The following is a 20572-nucleotide window of genomic DNA, read 5'->3' as shown; positions in this document are numbered from 1 at the left end:
AATGAATCCCTGGTAGGTTCTGTGAAGTGAAAGAAGCCAGAGGTACAAAACAAAATACTCTACTACATGATTACATTTCTATGAATTTGGGAAAAATTAAAACTATAATAACAGAACAGGAATAGGAACAGAAAAAATATCAGTGGTTACCAGGGTTAAGAGTTGGGGGAGAATTTGACCACAAAGGGGCACAAGAAATTTGGGAGGTGATAAAGCTATTCTATAGTTTGATTGTGGTGGGTACGGGGCTCTACCTTTTTGTGAAAATTCATGGAACTGTACCCTAAAAAGGTTAATTTTAGTGGATGTAAATCATATCTCAATAAATTTGACTTTTAATAAAAAAAAACCCCAATAAATCCAGCTACGTGCTGCTTTCATAAGACACGTCTCAAACAAAACCACAAAGAAAGGTTGAAAGCAAAAAAGATGTCAAACACCAAGCAAGAAAAGGCGGATATTGAGATCAGAAGAATTTTAAGGCGAAGGGCACTGTTTAAAATAATGAGTCATTACATGAAAGGAACGTCAAAGATTCAACATTTTTAACACCTAATAACAAAGGCTCAAAATATATATGGCAAAACTTGACAGAATTACACAAAGGAACTGACAAACTCACCATCATTGTAGAAAATTTTAAAACAGTGCTCAGTAGTGGGTAGTTGAAGAGGACACAAAGTGTAGTAAAGACATAGATTTCATTAACACAATTAACAAATTCGATTTAACGAGTATATATAGAATCCTATGGCAATCAGAGAATACATTTTTGGGGAGCTTACATAGAACAATTACAAAAACTATCATGTACTAGGTTGTCGGGGACCGAAAAATCAACAGGGTTTTTAGAGTTATTTCTGGGGGACAGAGGTGTGGGGTAACTGGCAATCCCCCCCTCGCTTGCGAAAGCTAAGCCCTTCCACACACCTCCATGTTAGCTGTGGTGCTTGTCCTTCCCCCCATGCCCCCCCCCCCCAAGGAAAAACTGGCTTTTTGTGTACCTTAAGTATCGGTGGGGTTTTTTCTTCACTTGGTGGAATTTTTGAGTTGCTTTGGAAACTGTAATCAGAAAAGTCATTGATTTGCTAATTTCCACTTTGCCCTGTAAATAAAGGAGGATGCGGTTTTGGGTGGCCACCATGTTTTGTCTTGCTGCTAGGGCGGTATTTTCTGCTAGCAGGAATTGCAAAGCCCTCTCAAACCCATCTTTTATATTTTTTAATTCTTTAAGTCTATTTTCTTTAATTCCTTACCGTTCCCTCTTGGGACCTGAATATACTTGTCATGGCTGGCTCGTGGCACTAGGTCACACAAAAAAAAAAATCTACCCAAATTTCTAATTTAACTGAGAAATAAATTTAATTATAAAGGTAACATTTGGAAATTTTCAACACATTTTATAAATTAAGAAGGAACTCAAAATGGAAACTGGAAAATTCATAGAACTAAATGAAAATGAAAATATGTTACATATCAAAATTGGTGTGATGCAGCTAATATGGTATTTAAGGAAAATTCATAGCCTTAAAATATACATATTCAACAATAGGAATTTTGAAAAATTAGTGCTGGAGAAGATATTAATAGAAACAAGTGATCTTACTATTTTACAGTCCAGTGAAAGGAACAGTCAACTGTTTCTTCACATGCTAACTCATTAACCAGGGTAACGAAGTGAAGAAACAGAGTAGTCAAGTGATATGAATAGGACATCTACAAGTGTTTAGTTTTTGCAAGGGAGCAGAACTAAATATTTATATAATTTAAATTATCCATAAAAGGCCTGACCAGGCGGTGGCACAGTGGATAGAGCGTCGGACTGGGATGCGGAGGACCCAGGTTTGAGACCCCGAGGTCACCAGCTTGAGCACGGGCTCATCTGGTTTGAGCAGAGCTCACCAGCTTGGATCCAAGGTTGCTGGCTCGAGCAAGGGGTTACTCAGTCTGCTGTAGCCCCACGGTCAAGGCATATATGAGAAAGCAATCAATGAACAACTAAGGTGTCGCAACAAAAAACTAATGATTGATGCTTCTCATCTCTCTCTGTTCCTGTCTGTTCCTATCTATCCCTCTCTCTGACTCTCTCTGTCTCGGTAAAAAAAAAAAAAATTATTCAAAAATGATTAAAAATTAGTAGTGCTTTTCACATTGTTCCTCTATTGCTCATGAATGCGCGTGCACACACACGCACAAACTGGCCTTTTGGGGTAGTATTGAGACCTCCCTTTATGGATTTCACCAAGGAAGTTCCATTGTACTGGTTCAAGAGGTTTTGTTCAAACCATCCAGAATTTACCAACTATCTACCATGTATAACTTGCTACTAGTAATTCAAAGTCGAACCAAGTCAAGTTTGAGGAGCTCCAAGATCTGGTACGATGGAAGTCTAGGTGGTGAGATGGAATGCTAAGAGATAATTGGCAAGATACATTGAGGTGAGGCCACAGGTGGCCGGCATGCCTGGGGAAGAGCCATAGTGAAGGTTTGTGGGCAGGAAGTTACAATCATAACCATGCCTCCAGGAAATGGTACCCCAGAAAAGCTTACCTTCTTGAGTCCTAAAGTCATCTTCTGCAAAGATGTTAAAGTTGCCACATAGCCCACAGGTCTTGTTGAAGTATCTGTCTGACAGCAGGATTTGGAAGTTGCCGCTGCCATCAATCCTGGCCGCAAAGCCATAGGCCGCACTGGACAGCTTGTAGTACCCAGCCTCAGTTTCTACATACAGTCCTTTGGAGGCATAGGGCATGACGACACTGGAGGGACAAGGATAAGGTCAGAAACTAAGCTTCTCATACATTTTCTGGGTGTCCCTCCCACCCTTCAATCTCAACCCTCAGCTAAGGGCTCAGACGGTGGTGCAAAGTGCTCTCATAAGGAGCTAGTCCACCCAGCAGGTGGGAGCCCCAGCTCTCAGCCAGCCCCACTACTGGCTTCCCCCAGACACATTTACTTCCTCTCTCTGGGCCTCAGCTTCTTCACCTGAGAAGAAAAGAGAGGAAGTATAAAAGGGGAATTCCCACGGTCCTTTGGAATTTAGATATTTTGGGCTCTGACTTACCTCTGGTCCCCCTGCAACACAGTACCATTGACAAACACGTGGATGTCAAAAAATTCCCCGAGATACACAGAGAGGCTCACTCTCTTGCCATCTTGGAAGTTCCCTGAAAGACAAGAGTCAGTTATGGTGGTTATTATCCAAAGAGTTAATAAATTTATAGTCATCATTTCTGTAATCTTATCTCAGTGGAAAACTTACCCCAAAAGATGTATGTAACAAGTGGACAAAAAAAAAATCTCCTCCAAAATCTCATTGCTCATTCATCTTCTTATTTATCTAAAAACATTTACTGATTGTCTTCCTATTACATAACTCTCTAGTAGTCCCTTATATTTCTCAAAAGAAAAATGTAAAAGCATGACCTCTTCTGGGAGTTTACAATCTAAATATAAAGATAAGACCAGCATGCATCTATTGAATACATTGTAAGGTAGCAAATAAAAGTAAGTTACTGGTAACAGCTATTCTAGAATGTGTTCTTTTTAAATGTCCTCTTAGGCCAACCCCCAAACAGGTGCTTTGTATAAAATGGAGATTCATAAGTCCCACCTCAGTTTACTGATTTTGATTCTCTGGGAGAAGTTCAGAGATTCCATAGGTAAATTTCCTCATTCCGTGTAGGGAACTGGGAAACTCAATAAGCAGGCAATAAACAATCTGTTTTGCTCTTAGAGATCTTTTTTTTTCTTTTCTTTTTGTATTTTCCCAAAGTGGGGGGAGGGGGGCAGACAGACACCCAACCAGATCCAGGGGGCGATGCTCTGCCCATCTGGGGTGTTACTCCACTGCAATCGAAGGCATTTTAGCACCTGAGGCGGAGGCCATGGAGCCATCCTCAGCCTCTGGGCCAACCTTGCTCCAATGAAGCCTTGGCTGCAGGAAGGGAAGAGAGAGACAGAGAGAGGGGTGAGGGGGAAGGGTGGAGAAGCAGATGGGCTCTTCTCCTGTGTGCCCTGGTCAGGAATCGAACCAGGGACTTCCACACACCGGGCCAATGCTCTACCACTGAGCCAACCGGCCAGGGTCCCTTAGAGATCTTTATATAGCCAAACACATGACAACAGTTCAGTTGTGAGGGACAAACAGAGACATAGATGGTGGCAATGACGTGGAAGCAGGCAAACAGGTGGGGACACATTTTTGCAACATTATAAAGATCTCGCATTCCCACAGCCAATCCCTGATAACTGATGCGCACGCAGGGCCTTTGGAATTCAAAGATGACTGAGTGGCCGTGGAGATGAAGGCCACACAGGAACAGGGTAGAGTCTGACGTCAAGCCTTAAAGGCTGAGAAGCTGATGGAACTAGGGAAGATGTGGGCAGCCAGTGAGGACAGAGACAGAGCCTGCTGGAGAAGGAGGGGCGGGTGTGGAGGTACAGTGCCTTGGGGCTCCTGAGGAAAGGGGCGTAGGGCCCAGGTAGAAAGGTAACTTCAGAAATGAGGAAACATGCTTTCTCCTAGCAGGGTCAGGAGAGTGTGAGCACCAGCTACTCAGCGAAGGAGGAAGAAAAAATGTCTGTGGCATGAAGTCCAAGACACTCGGTAGATTTGTTGATGTGAGACTCTGCTGCTACAGATGGGGCCACTGACAAAAAGGGTGAAGGAAGGAGCCGCCTCAGTCGTAGCCCGGCAGAGGCCTGCAAAGAGGAGTTCCACAGTGGGGGCCGCGCCGGACCAAGGCTGCTGGAGGACAGTGGCCACCTGGGACACACACCTGCACACACGCCAGAAAGTAGGCTTGTTTGTGATGAGATTTCAGTGAGGGCCATCACATGAAAAGGATGAGCCCAGAGATTGTCAACCTTTTTCATCTCATGGCACACATCAGCCAATTACTAAAATTTCATGGCACACCAAAAAATGCGTTATATTATTGGCCAATCTGGCAAAAAACAAACAAAAAAAACCCCACAATAGGGCTAATATTTTATTCATTCACACCAGATAGCTATTATTGTATTGGCTGTTGCCTTTTTTTTTTTTTTTTTTTTTTTTTTTGACAACCTAAGGGGAAAAAGGTCAGTGTCCCTGACTAGATAGTCAGGTATTGCAGGTTTTAAAAATTCATATGGCACCTGGTTGAAAATCGCTGAACTAGCCTATTCTAAGAATAGTCTTGAATGGTATAGTGTTAGCAGTTCAGAGACCACCAGGAAAGGCCTAGAGCTCACAAACCACATTCTGCAGAGCTCCAGACCAACAGTCCGGAGTTAAAGGAAATGCCAGCCAAGGTAAAGGGCTTTCATCCAGTTTGACTACAGCATCCTGCCTGTCCTCCATTCTTCCAATGGTTTTTGCAGCTCGAACATCTTTAAAAAGTAGAGCAGACTTTCCAACAGCCAGAAATTAGCCAGAGAAACAAAACTAGATAGATAAAGGGTAAGATGTTGATGGTATAATCGGAGTGGTGAGTATATGGGTCTTCACTGTCCTATTCTATTACCTCTTCTGTATGTTGGAAAATGTCCATAATAAAATGTTGAAAAAATAAACAAATGAGGCAGCCTGGCAACAACCTCCAGTGTGCAGTGGACCAAAGACTAACTCTCTTTCCCGGCCTCCGCTGGGGCTGACACTGAACCTCGCTTGGAGTGGGCTGGCTCTGTCCACCACCCGCTGGGCGGAGGAGGTACAATGGGCCCAAGAGGTCAGGGTGTCCAGCTCCCTAATTACCATAGAACCCATCTCCTCATCGGTTCAATTTTCAGTGCCATTTACCTCCAGCCTCACAGAGCAGATGGGTGGGTGATTCCATCTTTCCTTCCCTCCTTCACTGGGTAACTCACTAGCATGTCATGAAAAGCAACTAAGCCAAAAGTATCTCATTTCTGGAAACAGCAGAGGATTCCCTCTGCGCCTCTCCTTCACCTTCACAGAAATTCATAAAGGGTCTTAAGAACAAGTCAGCTGGAGCGTGTGGCTGAGGGCAGGTAAGGAGGCTCTGGACGCAATCAGGTAACTTGGGGTAAACCACCACCCTGTGGCTACAGTCTTCAAGCCTTCCAAGGATGTAAAGTCACCTAAATAGTTACTCGTTCCCCTGAGCAAGTGCATAGGGAAACCCGGAGGTCGCTCATTACAAGGTGGAAGGAAAGATAGAGCCTGCGAGGCTGGACACGCCAAAAGTGCAGCAGAAGCCGGAAGTCACAGGAGAGAGAACCAGGAGAATGTGGGACAGACCCCCGAGGCTCCCACTGCTCGGCGGTGCATGGAGCCCCCACCCTGTTCAAGTACACAGGAAAGGCAGCCTGGCCCCACAGACTGTGGAACCTGGGTCCACCCAAGTGCCTGACACTCGGGGCAACTTGCCCATCATCACAGAGCTAATGAACAAGGACAGAGCTGGGACTCCAACCGGTGCTGGTTTAAGTATTTGAAGGGTCAGCTCTGTGTGGCCCTAAGAGAATTCAGCATTAGGAGGCAAAGGAGGCAGCCTGACAGGCAGCGACCACTGCCCACCGAGCAGTGGTGACCTGGGGTTGGCTGCCCGGGATTGTCAGTCATCTAGGGGCAGGTGTGGGACAGGGGGCTGGGCGAGGGATCCTAGTGAGGATTGAACTCCAAGGAGCCTGTGGCATTGCCAACCCTGGACAGCTGGGGGAGGCCCCGACTGCAGCCCGTCCACATCGAGGCAGGGGGTGACCAGAGGATTTTTGGAAGTGTGTCCTGGAGAAGTTTTCAATTCAGAAAAATATACCATGGCAACACTATGAATCTTGGAGATCACCGAAACAAGTGACTTGAAAGCTTTTCATTCCAAGAAAACAGAGTAGAAACACAATTTACTCTGTGACCTAGTATGCATTCACACAGCTCACGTAATAATATTCACCCTCACCGTGTGTCATGTACTTACTTTGGTACTCTCTGATGTCTTCTATTTTATTCCACTTAATTTTGTAAATGTTGGTTTCAACTAGTAAGTTAATTTTGTGACCCGTAGGTCATGACTCAGTTTGCAAAACACTGATCTAGACTGGCTCCATTTTGCAGGCAAAGAAACTGAAGGCTACGTTATCACAGGTTTTCTCCACCTCGGCACACTGACAGCTGGGTCAGGGGCTTCTTTGCTGAGGAGCTGTCCTGTGCACGGTAAGACATCAGCAGCATCTACTCACCAATAGCATCCAGCCCAGCTGTGACAACCCAAAATGTTCCAGACGCTGTCAAATGTCCACTGGGGAAAATCACCCCAGTGAGAGTAGTTGGTTTGCACTGTTAACTGGGGCAGAGTCCACTGGGTTTTCTGACTCCAAGTCCAAATCTCCTTTTGTACCACAAAGCTGCCTAACAGGGCATCTGAGTGCTGTGGGTTCGGTTAACCACTAATGCAGGGAGAACTCTAGATTGATCTTCTATTTTATTTGTTGCATTCCCTCCCTGCAGGGGGGAGCGGATGACCTGCAGCCATTAGGAAGACAAGCCATTAGAAATTGCCAGTGAGGCCCTGGCCGGTTAGCTCAGTGGTAGAGCGTCGGCCTGGCGTGCAGAAGTCCCGGGTTCGATTCCCAGCCAGGGCACACAGGAGAAGCGCCCATCTGCTTCTCCACCTCTCCCCCTCTCCTTCCTCTCTGTCTCTCTCTTCCCCTCCCACAGCGAGGCTCCATTGGAGCAAGGATGGCCCAGGCGCTGGGGATGGCTCCTTGGCCTCTGCCTCAGGCGCTAGAGTGGCTCTGGTCGCGACAGATTGTCGCCCCGAAGGGGCAGAGCATCGCCCCCTGGTGGGCAGAGCGTCGCCCCCTGGTGGGCGTGCCAGGTGGATCCCGGTCCGGCGCATGCGGGAGTCTGTCTGACTGTCTATCCCCGTTTCCAGCTTCGGAAAAATACAAAAAAAAGAAAAAGAAAAAGAAAAAGAAAAAAGAAATTGCCAGTGAGCTGGGGAAGGGGGAGAGTGAAGAGGGGACACTCCCATAATCTGCCTACCCAAATGTTGACGCTTCCTGTAGCTGCTAGGAGATGGGGTGGGTCCAGAGGCAGGTTTATTGGGGGCACACTGGGCTAGCGCCCTGGGCCCTGACTTCCGAGGGGCGCCGCAAAACCCCAACTTTACATTCTTTTCTAATGACACCAACTTTGGTTTCATATGTGCGATTTTAACATTACATAATAGTACATAATATATTTTTATTAATTTAAAAATATGGTTAACATGTGTTTTTATTTTCCCTATCTCTCTCTCTTTTTTTAAGGGGCCCAATATTTTCTTCTGCGCCCGGGGCCTCAACAGACCTTAATCCGCCTCTGGCTGAGTCTCCGCCCCAAGAGGTCAGAGCAAAGCAAGGACACTCTCCCCGTGGCTCTTGAACTCAGGGACTGAAGAGTTAACTGGGGACAATTTCTCCCCCGCACGTTGGAGAAGCAGCCTGGCAAGCAGGCTGGCTACTGGGGCCGAGCAGCTCTGAAGACTTTCTGGGACATGGGAGTGTGGGCCTCGCCAACCGGCATTCCTCACGAACGTTTCACCCTCCACTCCTGTGATCCTGATACAAGTGATCGTGACCCAAATGCCGAGAAACAGAAGTCTGGTCTGATACCCTTCACTTATGTGGACGCCAAGGCCCGGGCTGGGGAAGTGACTCAGCTCGTTGTGGGTGGTTTCTGGCTCTCTCTGGCCCAGCTTGGGAGCCAGATCCTGCCAGTGGCTTAAAACGAGCAGTCTCTCCACACAGGACTCCCGCCGTCTCTTCCTTTTCCCCTGTGCTGGTGGCCGACCAGGGAGCCTGACCAGGAGGGGTCTGGTCAAGGAAAGGGCCTCCCCTTTGCACCAGGTGGTCCTTCAGGCAGAGACAAACACTTTGCTCAGGACGTGTACAAGGCCCACAGACACTCAGAGAGGGATGGGATTTTGCGATTTAGAACTGAGAAAACAGGATGTCATCGGAGAACAATGGAGCAGAGACGTGTGCGAGGACACAGCATGCTCTCAGAACTGGGCCTGCAGCGACCAGGCCCGCTGGACCCCTGCCCCTGGCCTCAGTGCCCCCGAAACAGCAGAGCCAGCCCACCCTCCCAGGCCCGGCCTCTTCGGGTCATTTCTCCTCCCAACGCCCCCCTCCCACCACCACCACCAAAAACAGAAAAAAAAAAATAGCCACCATTCCCTCTGAGGTTAGCAGCACAATTTTTGGGTGGAAAATAAACCAGTCTACATTAAAGTGTGACTGATCCATGGCCTGGTTTAGGCCTATGACCTGCCAGAAAACTGACACTTGACAAAAGCAAGTTGTTATAAAATAAGGACCCAGGGCAAGGGGAGAAGGGTGGTCCCATTGAAATGTTTAGAGATAGAGAGGCCTGACCCAGCCCTTCAATTCCTCCTTGGCCACAGAACCGGAGGATGGCCAGAGAGGCAGGCCCCCACACAAACCCACATGGGTGAGCTGGGGAGGGGGTTGATGCTGCCCTAACCTTGACAGAAACGCCCCGAGAGCCCAGCAGCCCTTCGTCTCCACCATCTTCATGTCTGACAAATGCACATCCTGTGTTAAGGTAGCTACTTTCCATCTCTAAGGTCTGGGAAACAATTCGCATGTGCAAACACAGTACCTTCATTTTAAAGACGAGGATGGATGCTGAGAGCCATGTGTGACTACCCTAAGGATGCTCTGTGGAGAGGGAGAGCAGAGAGCACAGGTTTCTAGCTTCAATTCTGGTTCTTTCTATGCTTCCATTTCCTGTTGGGGACTGAGCCACCAGGCCCAATAGGACAGAAACTGCCAGTCAGCACAAGTTGATGAGCTCAGTGCTGGACAAGTCCATGGGGGGGGGGGGGGGGGTTGAGGGCTTCCTGAAGGAGGTGACAGTGACGGCCCAGAGGCACCAGCATAACTTGAGTTACCCTGACTATGGAGACTTCCCTTAAGGGGGAGGGGTCCAGAGTTGGGTTAGAGTAGGGGAGGGGCTTTTTCAACATGCCGCTCAACTCCCTGACCCCAGAACGTGAATTCTGTGCCTGGCACTAAGATTTCATGGGTATTGCTTACAAACCCATTTCCAGGGTAAGGAGTCTGCAGCAGAGCTGAGCTAGAACACCATGGAGTCAAGAGAGTAACTCCTCCCAGTGTCATCATAGGGTCCTCTTCCCTGGAAACATCATTGAAGCCCAAAGGCATAGGGTAGAAAGGATGTCATTATGTCCGTCTTTCAAAATCTTCCTCCTTACCCTCCGTTTCCACTGATAGCCCCAGACCCATCTCAGGTAGAGGGTCTGTACCATCTCCACTATGATTTTGATAGATGATAGATAGATAGATAGATAGATAGATAGATAGATAGATAGATAGATGATAGATAGATACAAGAAAAAGAAAGAAAAAATATTTTTCCCTTGTATTGAGCAGTGTTCAATACACCATACAGCACAGTCACGAAGTTATACATTACAGCCCCCGTACTTGTTTATCTTATAGCTGGAAGTCTTGTGCCCTTTGAACACTTTCATCTAATTCCTCCACTCCTTCCACCTCTGGTAACCACAAACCTGGTCTCTTTCTCTTATGAATGCGGTGTTACATTGTTTGGTTTTGTTTTTTGAGTACACACATAAGAGAGTTCACACGATATTAGTCTTTCTCTGTCTGACGTATTTCACACAGCACAATGCCCTCAGGCTGCCCATGTTCCGGCAAATGCACCATGAGTTTTAAGGTAGAAACACCCACTTAAAATAAACATTGAGACCACCAGAGATGGAAAGACCTGAGCCTTCAACTTTCCGGGGAAGGTGGGGTTCCTTTCTTCCTCCCTGATGTGGGGCTGTCATTTGCTATCTCAGCCTCCTGGAGGCTGAGGATCCCACCTTGGCTACGTGGTGTAGCATCCCTCACGCATACACCCCACACATCTGATTAATTCTTAGAGCAGGAAGGTCACCAAACCAGCTCTCCATCACTGCCTCCCCACTCACTCCCAGCCTTGGAACGTGCCCACTCTCCCTAGGACAGAGGAAAGTCCCTTCATCCTGACAAACCCAGGATCAAAACCCAGGCCTTCCTCTTATAACCTGTCAGCCCTTGGTAGAATCAGACAACCGCTGTGTGAATCGGGGTGACTCTTTCTGTCCCTATGTCTCAGAAATGCTGCGGGGGTACAGGGGTGACACGGGCACAGTACCAGCACTTTTGCAGGGACACAAGAAGTTCTGTGTTAAAATCATCTGTAACCAATATTCAGCAATAACTAGTACAGTACTCTGAATTTCCACCCAGAAAACGCAATGATCCTTCCCTTCTGCAAGGGGCTTTGCCTGTCACAAAGCACCTTCGTTTCCCTTGATGCTTTGGAGCTCCCACAGTGTTGCCTAGACCCAGAGTAGAGGGCACATCACTAGAGAAGCATGAAGACTCTCTCCATCCCACCAGACTTGCATGGAGAGAGTCCCAGAAGAAGCTAAGGGGAGCCCTGTGTGATGGAAGGGCCACTCCCCACCATGCTCTCTGCAGGGATCTTTGAGATCAGGCACTGTTGGGAGGAAACCTCCCTATCCCTCAGGCCCCCACAGGCCAGGGCTGTGCTCAGCTGGCTGCTGCCCTGCACTCCCCCCTCAGGGCCCCAGACCCACCTATGAGTGAGAAGGAGTGCTTCTGGCAGTCCCCGGCCAGGAGGTAACTGCAGTCTCCTGCGAAGCTGTACATGCTCTCATCAAAGGTGTTGACGAAGTCATCTCCAAAGAGGCTACAGCGGGCCACGGATGACCTGCCGAGAGTCCCGTCTGCGCAAAGGGTCCCTGGAGGGAGAAGCCACCAGTGAGCATTAGCCCAGAGCACTCCAGACTTGCAGAAATGAGGCTGCATCTCACAGACATTGGGCTGTGGGGAAGTACTTTCCATCCTAAACGGGACTGTAACTGTTGCTTTCGGCCCCCAAATATGACCCAGGACTCACAGCAACAACGGAGGAACAGTTTGTCAGGAACTCTATTTGGGTTAATGCCATTTATACACTCATTTAAAATGTGATACATGCTCATTATAGAAAATGTGTAGAGTACAGAAGAAAAATACAAAAGATTTAAAATAATCTTTTACCAATATTCAGCAGTAACTAGAGTTAACATTTTAGGTTTTTTACCTTTCTGTTCTGGTTACAGCACATACACAATGGTGGATTTTTTACAAAATTGTGATTGTCCTGTGCAAACTCTAGTCAATTTCTCAATGTCCTTGTGTATATATAGAATTTCTCATGTCCTTGTGTATATTCTCAAAACATGATTTTCAGTGACTGCATTATACTTCACATTTAAATGTGCATAGTATAATCTCCTATTGTTAGGTTCTTAGCATTCTTCTAAATTTTCTGATATATAAATAGATTGTAATAGGTATGTTTGTATATTAATCTACTTGTATATCTTGAACAGGTTAATTCTAAACATTAATGTGCCTGAAACATAGCATCTACAAGGTGTTAACTCCTGCAAGATCATATGCTAACTCCAAGGGGACCCTCGCAGGAGCGGGGGAGAGACAGGTGGGAACCACATCAGAAAATCTCTTAAGTTTTTTGGGTCCCCTGACACAGGACCCACCAAGCTGGAAGATCCAGAGGTTAGGATCCATGTACATTTTGTCCCAGACTAACCTGAGTGGTCTAAGTGGAGACAGACCAGGGTCAGAAAAATGTCCCTCCTGCCATTCACAGACTCAGATCTTACTGCTGGCCTGGGACCAGGAAAACTGGCATCTGATCTTGGCTCTGTGTGACTTTGGAGCGGTTATATTTCCTCTCTGACCCTCAGTCTCTTCATCTATTCTATGAAAGTTTCAACTAGATGACTTCCACATCCCTTCTATAACTAGGAATCTATCCAAGTCTTGGATTCCTTCCTCCTCGTCCTCCAGCCCCATCATACAAGACTGTCCTGAGTGGCCCTTATACTTCTTAATTCCCCAGTTGGAGAAGGCATCTGCAGGCACCTGCTCCTTGAGAAATGCAAGTCAGGGGCAAGGGGCTCTGTAGAACCTTCATGAGAGAAATTAACCTGGCAACCACTGAGTCGGCAGGGCCAGCACAGGCCAGCACAGTCTGACACAGAGGTGAGCTGCAGACACACCTGCTTATTTCTAGAAGAGGGTTGTTCCCAATGGCCCTGAGGCAGGAGTGACGAGTGGGAGCACTCTGGTACCTACCTGACAAGGTGAGGGCCAGAGCAAGCAGCAGCCTCGCAAGCCTGGCAGGAATCATCTGCAGAGAAGCAGGAGAAAACAGCTGGTGATCACGCCCACAGAGATGGCTACCAGTATGTGCTACTGTCCATGTGTGAAGTGGGAAGAACATTATTTTTTAAGCAAGAAGGAATATTGATTCTCATTGGCCCACATTGGCCTTTGAATAGAGAGGGCTGATCTTCCCCAAAAAAAGCCCTCCAGCCAGGGTCAGGCCCAGGAGCAACAGTCACTGTGAGCCAGGACCCCCAGCACTCTTCCCAGACAGCAGTCTCAGAGCCACAGCAGAGGAGGAGGGCTCTGCTTTCTGCTCTGCAAGTCCCCAGGCCAGCCTGACCGCTCTCATTTCCCTGCACACCTGCCAAAGCTAAGAGCTGACAAGCACCTAATTCCTTCTTGCCTCTTTACTCTTCCACACTTGGCAGCGAACTGGGGAGTAGGAACCACCTCATGCTTCTGTTCCTACCCCAGACACCCTGACTTGGAGAACCACGTTCTCCAGTAGTCACCCACATTGTGCTGTGAGCGGCCGCACCTCTCCATCCCCAGCACCCAGAGGTGTGCGGCACTGAGGGTTGTGCTGAGCTGATGAAGGCACAGATGTCCAGCAGTCCCGGTCCCAGACAAGGGCACCCACTATGTGGCCCACCAGAGACAGACAATCATCCCTTAGAGCCCCTGTCACAGCCATCCCCTCTGGAAAAGATTGCTAAATTCAGTACAGAATCTGTCACTTGAGATTCACTGGGGTTGACTCCTTTCCTACGCAGTGCCCCATCCAGGCCAACAAAGAGAAATAAACCCAGTTTATTATACATCTGTGAAAGGAACACTTTGATGTCAGCTATGGTCAGGTCTTCGTCCCAAAGCAAATGCTCTGCCCTACAAGCTCCCCACACAAGCACATCACGCTGCTCCCAGTAAGCACCAGAGGTTTGGGCAAAGCCTGTTCAGAGTTGGATAGTCAAGTAGCACAAGCAGTAAAGCCCAGGCAGGAACAGAAGCAGTCACAGGACCCCCCACAGGCAAGTGGAAGAGAGGGCATTAAGAGGTCCCTGGCTTTGAATCACACTCTAAGCCCTTCCAGTCCCGGGAGTGAGAACCTCAGCTCCCCGGGGGGTGGGGTGGTGGTGGGTCAGTCCTGACCCTCTCCCACACCTGAGCCAGCCCTCCTCCCTAAAGGCCATACCTTCCCCTGCAAATGGGGCTGGAGGTATCTCCCAGGTCCCTGGGGAAACTCAGGCAGCAGCAGAGCGGCCAGCCCTAGGCCATGCTCCCCAGCAGCCGCTGCGTGGCCTGGCGGGACTGCGGCAGCTCGGCCCGGCTTGCTGCTGAGTGACAGGGCTGCGGACTCCCTGCGGCCAGGCAGATAAAGCCCAAGTTGTGACGTCCACCAACGCCCCCCCCCTTTCCCACCACAATAGCTGTGAACTGCCACAACGGAGGACTGGCCTCCTCTTAATGACCAAAAGGAAACAATGAACGGAAATGGTATTAGAAATACCTCCAAGCCGATAAGGCTTTGAACAGTTTGGTGGGAGACCTCTTGGCAGCTGCCATCCTGAGCTGGCTTGCCCTCCCCATACTCCCCACACCCGGTCCTTGTCCTCTGCATACAGACGGGATGACCAGGCAGGTGGTCAGGCCAGGGACCAATCCGGACCAGATCAACAAGCTTCAGGATCCGGCTTCCAAGGCCAGATTTGAGGGAAGTTTAAAAAACACCTCAACCTGGGCCAATTTAGCTGCAATGTTTGGAGGAAGGAGAGAACTAATGCTTCCTGCCCACGTTGGGTATGAGTGATGCAGTCTGTCCCCTGACAAAAACAGTCAACCTGGGTCCTGGCCAGGGTTAACAGGCAAGTTAAAGATGAGGGGCCCAGTCATCAGTCCAGGCCCTTGTGAAATGATGGTTGGGATGGTTTGATTCTAAGAGTCCTCCTGAAGATTCTTCCACCACTCATCCCCTGATCTCACACACACACATACACATACACACACAGACACATGCTACATCACATATACCACACACACACACAAACACACGGACACACCACATACACAGACACCAACCACACCTCCCACAGACCATGCGCACAGACACATACTCTACCACACACATCACACCACATGCACAACTCTACCACACACATCACACCACATGCACAACTCTACCACACACATCACACCACATGCACAACTCTACCACACACATCACACCACATGCACAACTCTACCACACACATCACACCACATGCACAACTCTACCACACACATCACACCACATGCACAACTCTACCACACACATCACACCACATGCACAACTCTACCACACACATCACACCACATGCACAACTCTACCACACACATCACACCACATGCACAACTCTACCACACACATCACACCACATGCACACACTTCAATCCTTCTTCTCAACTTCCAATTCCCAAAAGCCTAATTCTCAACATCATCTGCTAAATGAATTCCTGCTAAAAGGAATTCCTATTCCTTTATAGGGGAAGTAGGGGAAGAAGGTGACTCTCACGGTGGGATTCCAGGCACGACAACAGGAAGCCTAGGACACATTTAAGTAAGAAAGCCTTCCCCATTGCTTCTCATATGACACTACCTGCCTTAAGACTTTGGGAAATCACTGTGTGATTTCCCAACCTCTTCCCTCCTCCCTCCCCCACATGCCTCACACTCACCACTAACTTTACCAACCCAGGAAAGAAAGACAAATGTTCCCAAGAAAGGAATGGTAAGAAGTCAGAGTAGTACAATACAGCAGAGAAGGGACTCAGGATTTCCACTTCCAGCTTTTCTTTTTTTTTGTTTTTTTGTTTGTTTGTTTTTTGTATTTTTCTGAAGCTGGAAACGGGGATAGACAGACTCCCGCATGCGCCAGACCCAGATCCACCCAACACGCCCACCAGGGGGCGATGCTCTGCCCCTCCGGGGCATCGCTATGTCGCGACCAGAGCCACTCTAGCGCCTGGGGCAGAGGTCAAGGAGCCATCCCCAGCGCCCGGGCCATCTTTGCTCCAATGGAGCCTCGGCTGCGGGAGGGGAAGAGAGAGACAGAGAGGAAGGAGAGGGGGAGGGGTGGAGAAGCAGATGGGCGCTTCTCCTGTGTACCCTGGCCGGGAATCGAACCCGGGACTTCTGCACGCCAGGCCGACGCTCTACCACTGAGCCAACCGGCCAGGGCCCTTTTCTTTTTTTTTAATAACTGGGTAACCTGAAAATTTGTCTACTGCAAAATATCTTGAAATGCTGTGTGAAATATGACAAGTGTTCTTTAAAGGCACAGCTAAACTGAGAGGAAAATAACAAATATCTCCCCGGATCAAGGAGGAAAGAGACCCAAATGAGCAGGAAGCGATGCAGGCCCGTGTGGTTGGCCATTCTTGGTTCCCTCCAGGCTTGAGGCCGAGCCCGGAAGAAGAGGAAATGAGGCTTTGAGCCTGACTCAGGGAGAGCACTGGAACAAGACCCCTGCACAAAACCAACACCCTTGAAGGGACCCACTTCCCAAAGCCTGAACTAGGAGAAAAAGTCAGCCACCAACATAAAAGATAAGGAACTTGTCTGTCTCTATCTGTTTTGGAGGTGGAAAAATTAAGTCCTTCTCCAGAATGTGTAGCCCATAGACCTACACTTATGTAGGTTTCAGGTTCAAATTGACATTATCATGGGACCCAGAAGCTCCCAAGCTGAGAGGTAGAGGCAGATGTTAATCTGATGTCAGTACCTAGAGAGCTTGGCAGAGACAAGCAAAAATCTATCTCAAAAGATAAACCTTCTCCCCAGGTCCCATAGGATATCCAAAGGTAAAGCTTTCTCCAGGATAAATTCAATATTGCAAATTTTAAAACCCTTGAGAAAACAGTCCACCACAAGCAAGAATGAGCAGCCCCAACCAAAAGCAAGATTAGATACCCAGGGAACATCAGATAATAAAATGATTAGATAGTAATGAAAAAAATAAGACTGTTTAAAATGATCACAGACCTGCCCTGGCCAGTTTTCTCAGTGGTAGAGCATTGGCCCGGCGTGTGGATATCCTAGGTTCAATTCCCAGTCAGAGCACACAGGAGAAACACCCATCTGCTTCTCCACTCTTCTCCCTCTCCCTTCTCTCTCTCCCTCTTCCCCTCCTGCAGCCATGGCTTGAGTAGAGTGAGTTGGCTCTGGGTGCAAGGATGGCTCCATGGTCTCCACCTCAGGCACTAAGAAGAGCAAGGTTGCTGAGCAACAGAGCAATGCCCCAAATGGGCAGAGCATCGCCCCCTAGTGGGTTTGCTGGTGGATCCCAGTCAGGGCTCATGCAGGGGTCTGTCTCTTTGCCTCCCTTCCTCTCACTAAATAAGAAAAAAAATTTTAATTAAAAAAAATCATCACAGGCTAAAGATCAGGATTTGAAAACATACAAGAATAAGACATCATGAAAAAAGAACAAGTAGACTTAAAAAAGAACTTTTAGAAATGAAAATATATGGTAAATTAAGAATTCAAATATAAACACTAGCTATTTCTAGAGAAAAGTTTGCTGGAAGCTAGAATTAATGAAATTATTCAAAGAGATAAGAAGATGGAAAAAAAAAATGAGGGTTATGTTAAGAGACATGATAGAATGAGGAAATCCAGAGACAGGTACTGAGAAAAGTCTTTTAATGCAGTGGTCCCCAACCCCCGGGCCGCAGACCAGTACCTGTCCATGGGCCATTTGGTACCGGTCGCAGAGAAAGAATAAATAACTTACATTATTTCCGTTTTATTTATATTTAAGTCTAAATGATGTTTTATTTTTTTAAAATGTCCAGATTCTCTCTGTTACATCTGTCTAAGACTCACTCTTGACACTTGTCTCGGTCACATGATACATTTATCCGTCCCACCCTAAAGGCCGGTCCGTGAAAATATTTTCTGACATTAAACCGGTCCGTGGCCCAAAAAAGGTTGGGGACCACTGTTTTAATGTACAAGATGATGATGATGATGATGATTTGTGTATGTAGAATATATTATATATTTGTATATATATTATACTAGAGACAGTACCTTAGCACAAATGCCCCTGGAAGCAGGCCCTGAGAATTTCCGTGCAGATGATTTATTTGGGACAGCAGGAAACCCTGGCAGGAAAGTGGGACATGATAGAGGGAAGAAAAAGCAGCCAGTAAAATGTGTTTATTAAGCCAGCCACCACAGAGCAATTTAGCTTAATCCCAGGAGGAAAGCCTGTCAAAAGGGTAAGACACATGCCCCAGAATTACCTTACTCTTGGGTTAGCAAACGGGTATTTCCACACCTTCACCAGTAATTAACTGTCAAGGGCTGATCCTGGGTATATTAACTCCTCAACACTTCTGGCTCTTGAGCACAAAGGTGGAGACACAGTCATCTAGAAGAAACATGTAAAGTGTTAAGGTCAGAAGTAGCATCTGTGATTGTAGCATCTGCTCTACCTAATGAAATTATCATTCAGAGTGAAGGGAAAATAGAGACTTTTTATTTCAGAGAAACAACGTGTTTAATATAACATAGTCCTTTCTGAAAGAACTACGAAAGAAGGTACTTCAGAAAAAAGGTAGTCAAAACCACAAAGAAAATGCCAGAAGAAAAAGTAAACAAAGAAATTGGTTAATACTAGGGTAAATATAAGCAATCAGTGATTGCATAAAAATAACAATAACAATGATATATTGGAAAGTTAAATAAAATAAGATGGACCAAAATACCGACAGCAATAGCAGCTAACTGGAGGTGAGGAGGATGAAAGTGTATTAAGGTCTTTGTATTGCTCAGAAGAAAGAAAGAGATGATTGTTCTGTATACTTTGCTAAGGCTAGAATGCATGATAAAATTCTAAGAGAAGCTATTGAAAGAATAGGATTCAATGTACATATTTCAAACCAATGGGGAAAAACAGTAAATAATGAAACCTAGAGTGATCTGGGAGAAAACATGGAAAGGAAAAAAAAAAAAAAGGACAAATAGCATAAATAAGATAAAAATCCTACTGTTGGTAAACAACATTGAGATTATCAGATTAGCTAGCTTTTAAAAGACACACAATTCAGCAATGTTGAAGAGATACGCTTAAAACATAAAGACAGAAAAGACTGCAAGGGGAAGAAAAGGCAAAGGTGAAAGATAACCAAGAGAAAGCTGATTCTGCCACCACCAGACACCAGACAAAACAGTCCTTAGACAAAATTCATTATTAGAGACAAAGAGGATAAAAGATGATAAAAAGACAAATGCACCAGGAAGATACAATTAAAGATTTATTTGTACTTCATAAAAGAAGCTCAAAATGTATGAAGAAAAAATTTATGGAATACAAGGCAAAGCAGAAAAGCTTTGAATAAAAGTCAAAACATCCACTATGGAAAACAACCAAATAAAAACATGTTAGTAACCTATGAAACGAAAGGAATGTCCTTCACCTGAGAAATAGAGCAAACTTCATAATTATGGTCACATATACATCACTTTCCCTGTTAAAACCAGAACAAGACAAAGATGGTCAATATCATCACTACTAGTCAACATTAGATCAGCTGTCCAGACCAGTACAGACCAAAAAAAAGAAAGAAAGAAAGAAGAGAAAATATAAGGTATATAGCTTCTAAGGGAAAACACAATAGTTTTTCTTTATCTACTATATATAATAGCTTGAAGATATGCTGTCTACATAGGAAAGTTTCAGAGAAGTCTATATAAAGGAATTCTACATGAAATAGTTTTATGAGTTAATCAGTTTGTTAAAACAAGTTTACCATTTTTGTGTGTGTGTGACAGAGACAGAGAGAGAGAGATGGAGAGAGGGACAGACAGACAGGAAGGGAGAGAGATGAGAAGCATCAATTCTTCATTACGGCACCTTGGTTGTTCATTGATTGCTTTTTCATATGTGCCTTGACCAGGGGGCTACATCAGAGCGAGTGACCCCTTGCTCAAGCCAGCGCCCTTGGATTCAAGCTGGTGAGCCGTGCTCAAACCAGATGAGCTCGTGCTTAACCTGGCAACCTCGGGATTTCGAACCTGGGTCCTCCGCATCCCAGTCTGACTCTCTATCCACTGTGCCACCACCTGGTCAGGTAAAACAAGTTTATCTTTTCAAATCTGTAATTTTTTTATATAATTATAAAATGCAATCTTTAAAGTGACCTTATTAGTAAAACAACAAATACAATAAAATCTGAATAATACTATATGCAGAAAATCATAAATTTTGTTGCAAGACATTAAAGAAAACCCAATGGGAAGGTACACTGTGTTTATATATATTAAGTCACAATATGGTAAATTTACCAATTATCCCCAAAT

The 20572-nt window shown here is 46.4% G+C and overlaps 1 protein-coding gene across 1 annotated transcript in view; it reads right to left on the bottom strand.

Annotated features, from left to right (window-relative positions):
- Positions 1 to 14611, bottom strand: part of VWF (von Willebrand factor) — a 151649-nt gene extending 137038 nt beyond the window's left edge. The window contains exons 1-5 of the mRNA XM_066261638.1: positions 14423 to 14611; positions 13198 to 13252; positions 11628 to 11792; positions 3065 to 3167; positions 2551 to 2759 (exon numbers count right to left, since the gene is read on the bottom strand). Of these exons, the coding sequence (XP_066117735.1) occupies positions 2551 to 2759; positions 3065 to 3167; positions 11628 to 11792; positions 13198 to 13252 (532 nt within the window). The 5' untranslated portion in view covers positions 14423 to 14611. The remainder of the gene's footprint in view (positions 1 to 2550; positions 2760 to 3064; positions 3168 to 11627; positions 11793 to 13197; positions 13253 to 14422) is intronic.
- Between the last annotated feature and the right edge of the window lie 5961 nt (positions 14612 to 20572).

The sequence above is a fragment of the Saccopteryx bilineata genome, chromosome 1, assembly GCF_036850765.1.
Source record: "Saccopteryx bilineata isolate mSacBil1 chromosome 1, mSacBil1_pri_phased_curated, whole genome shotgun sequence".
In the NCBI taxonomy this organism is placed as follows: Eukaryota; Metazoa; Chordata; class Mammalia; order Chiroptera; family Emballonuridae; genus Saccopteryx; species Saccopteryx bilineata.
This window is presented reverse-complemented; position numbering and strand designations above follow the sequence as displayed.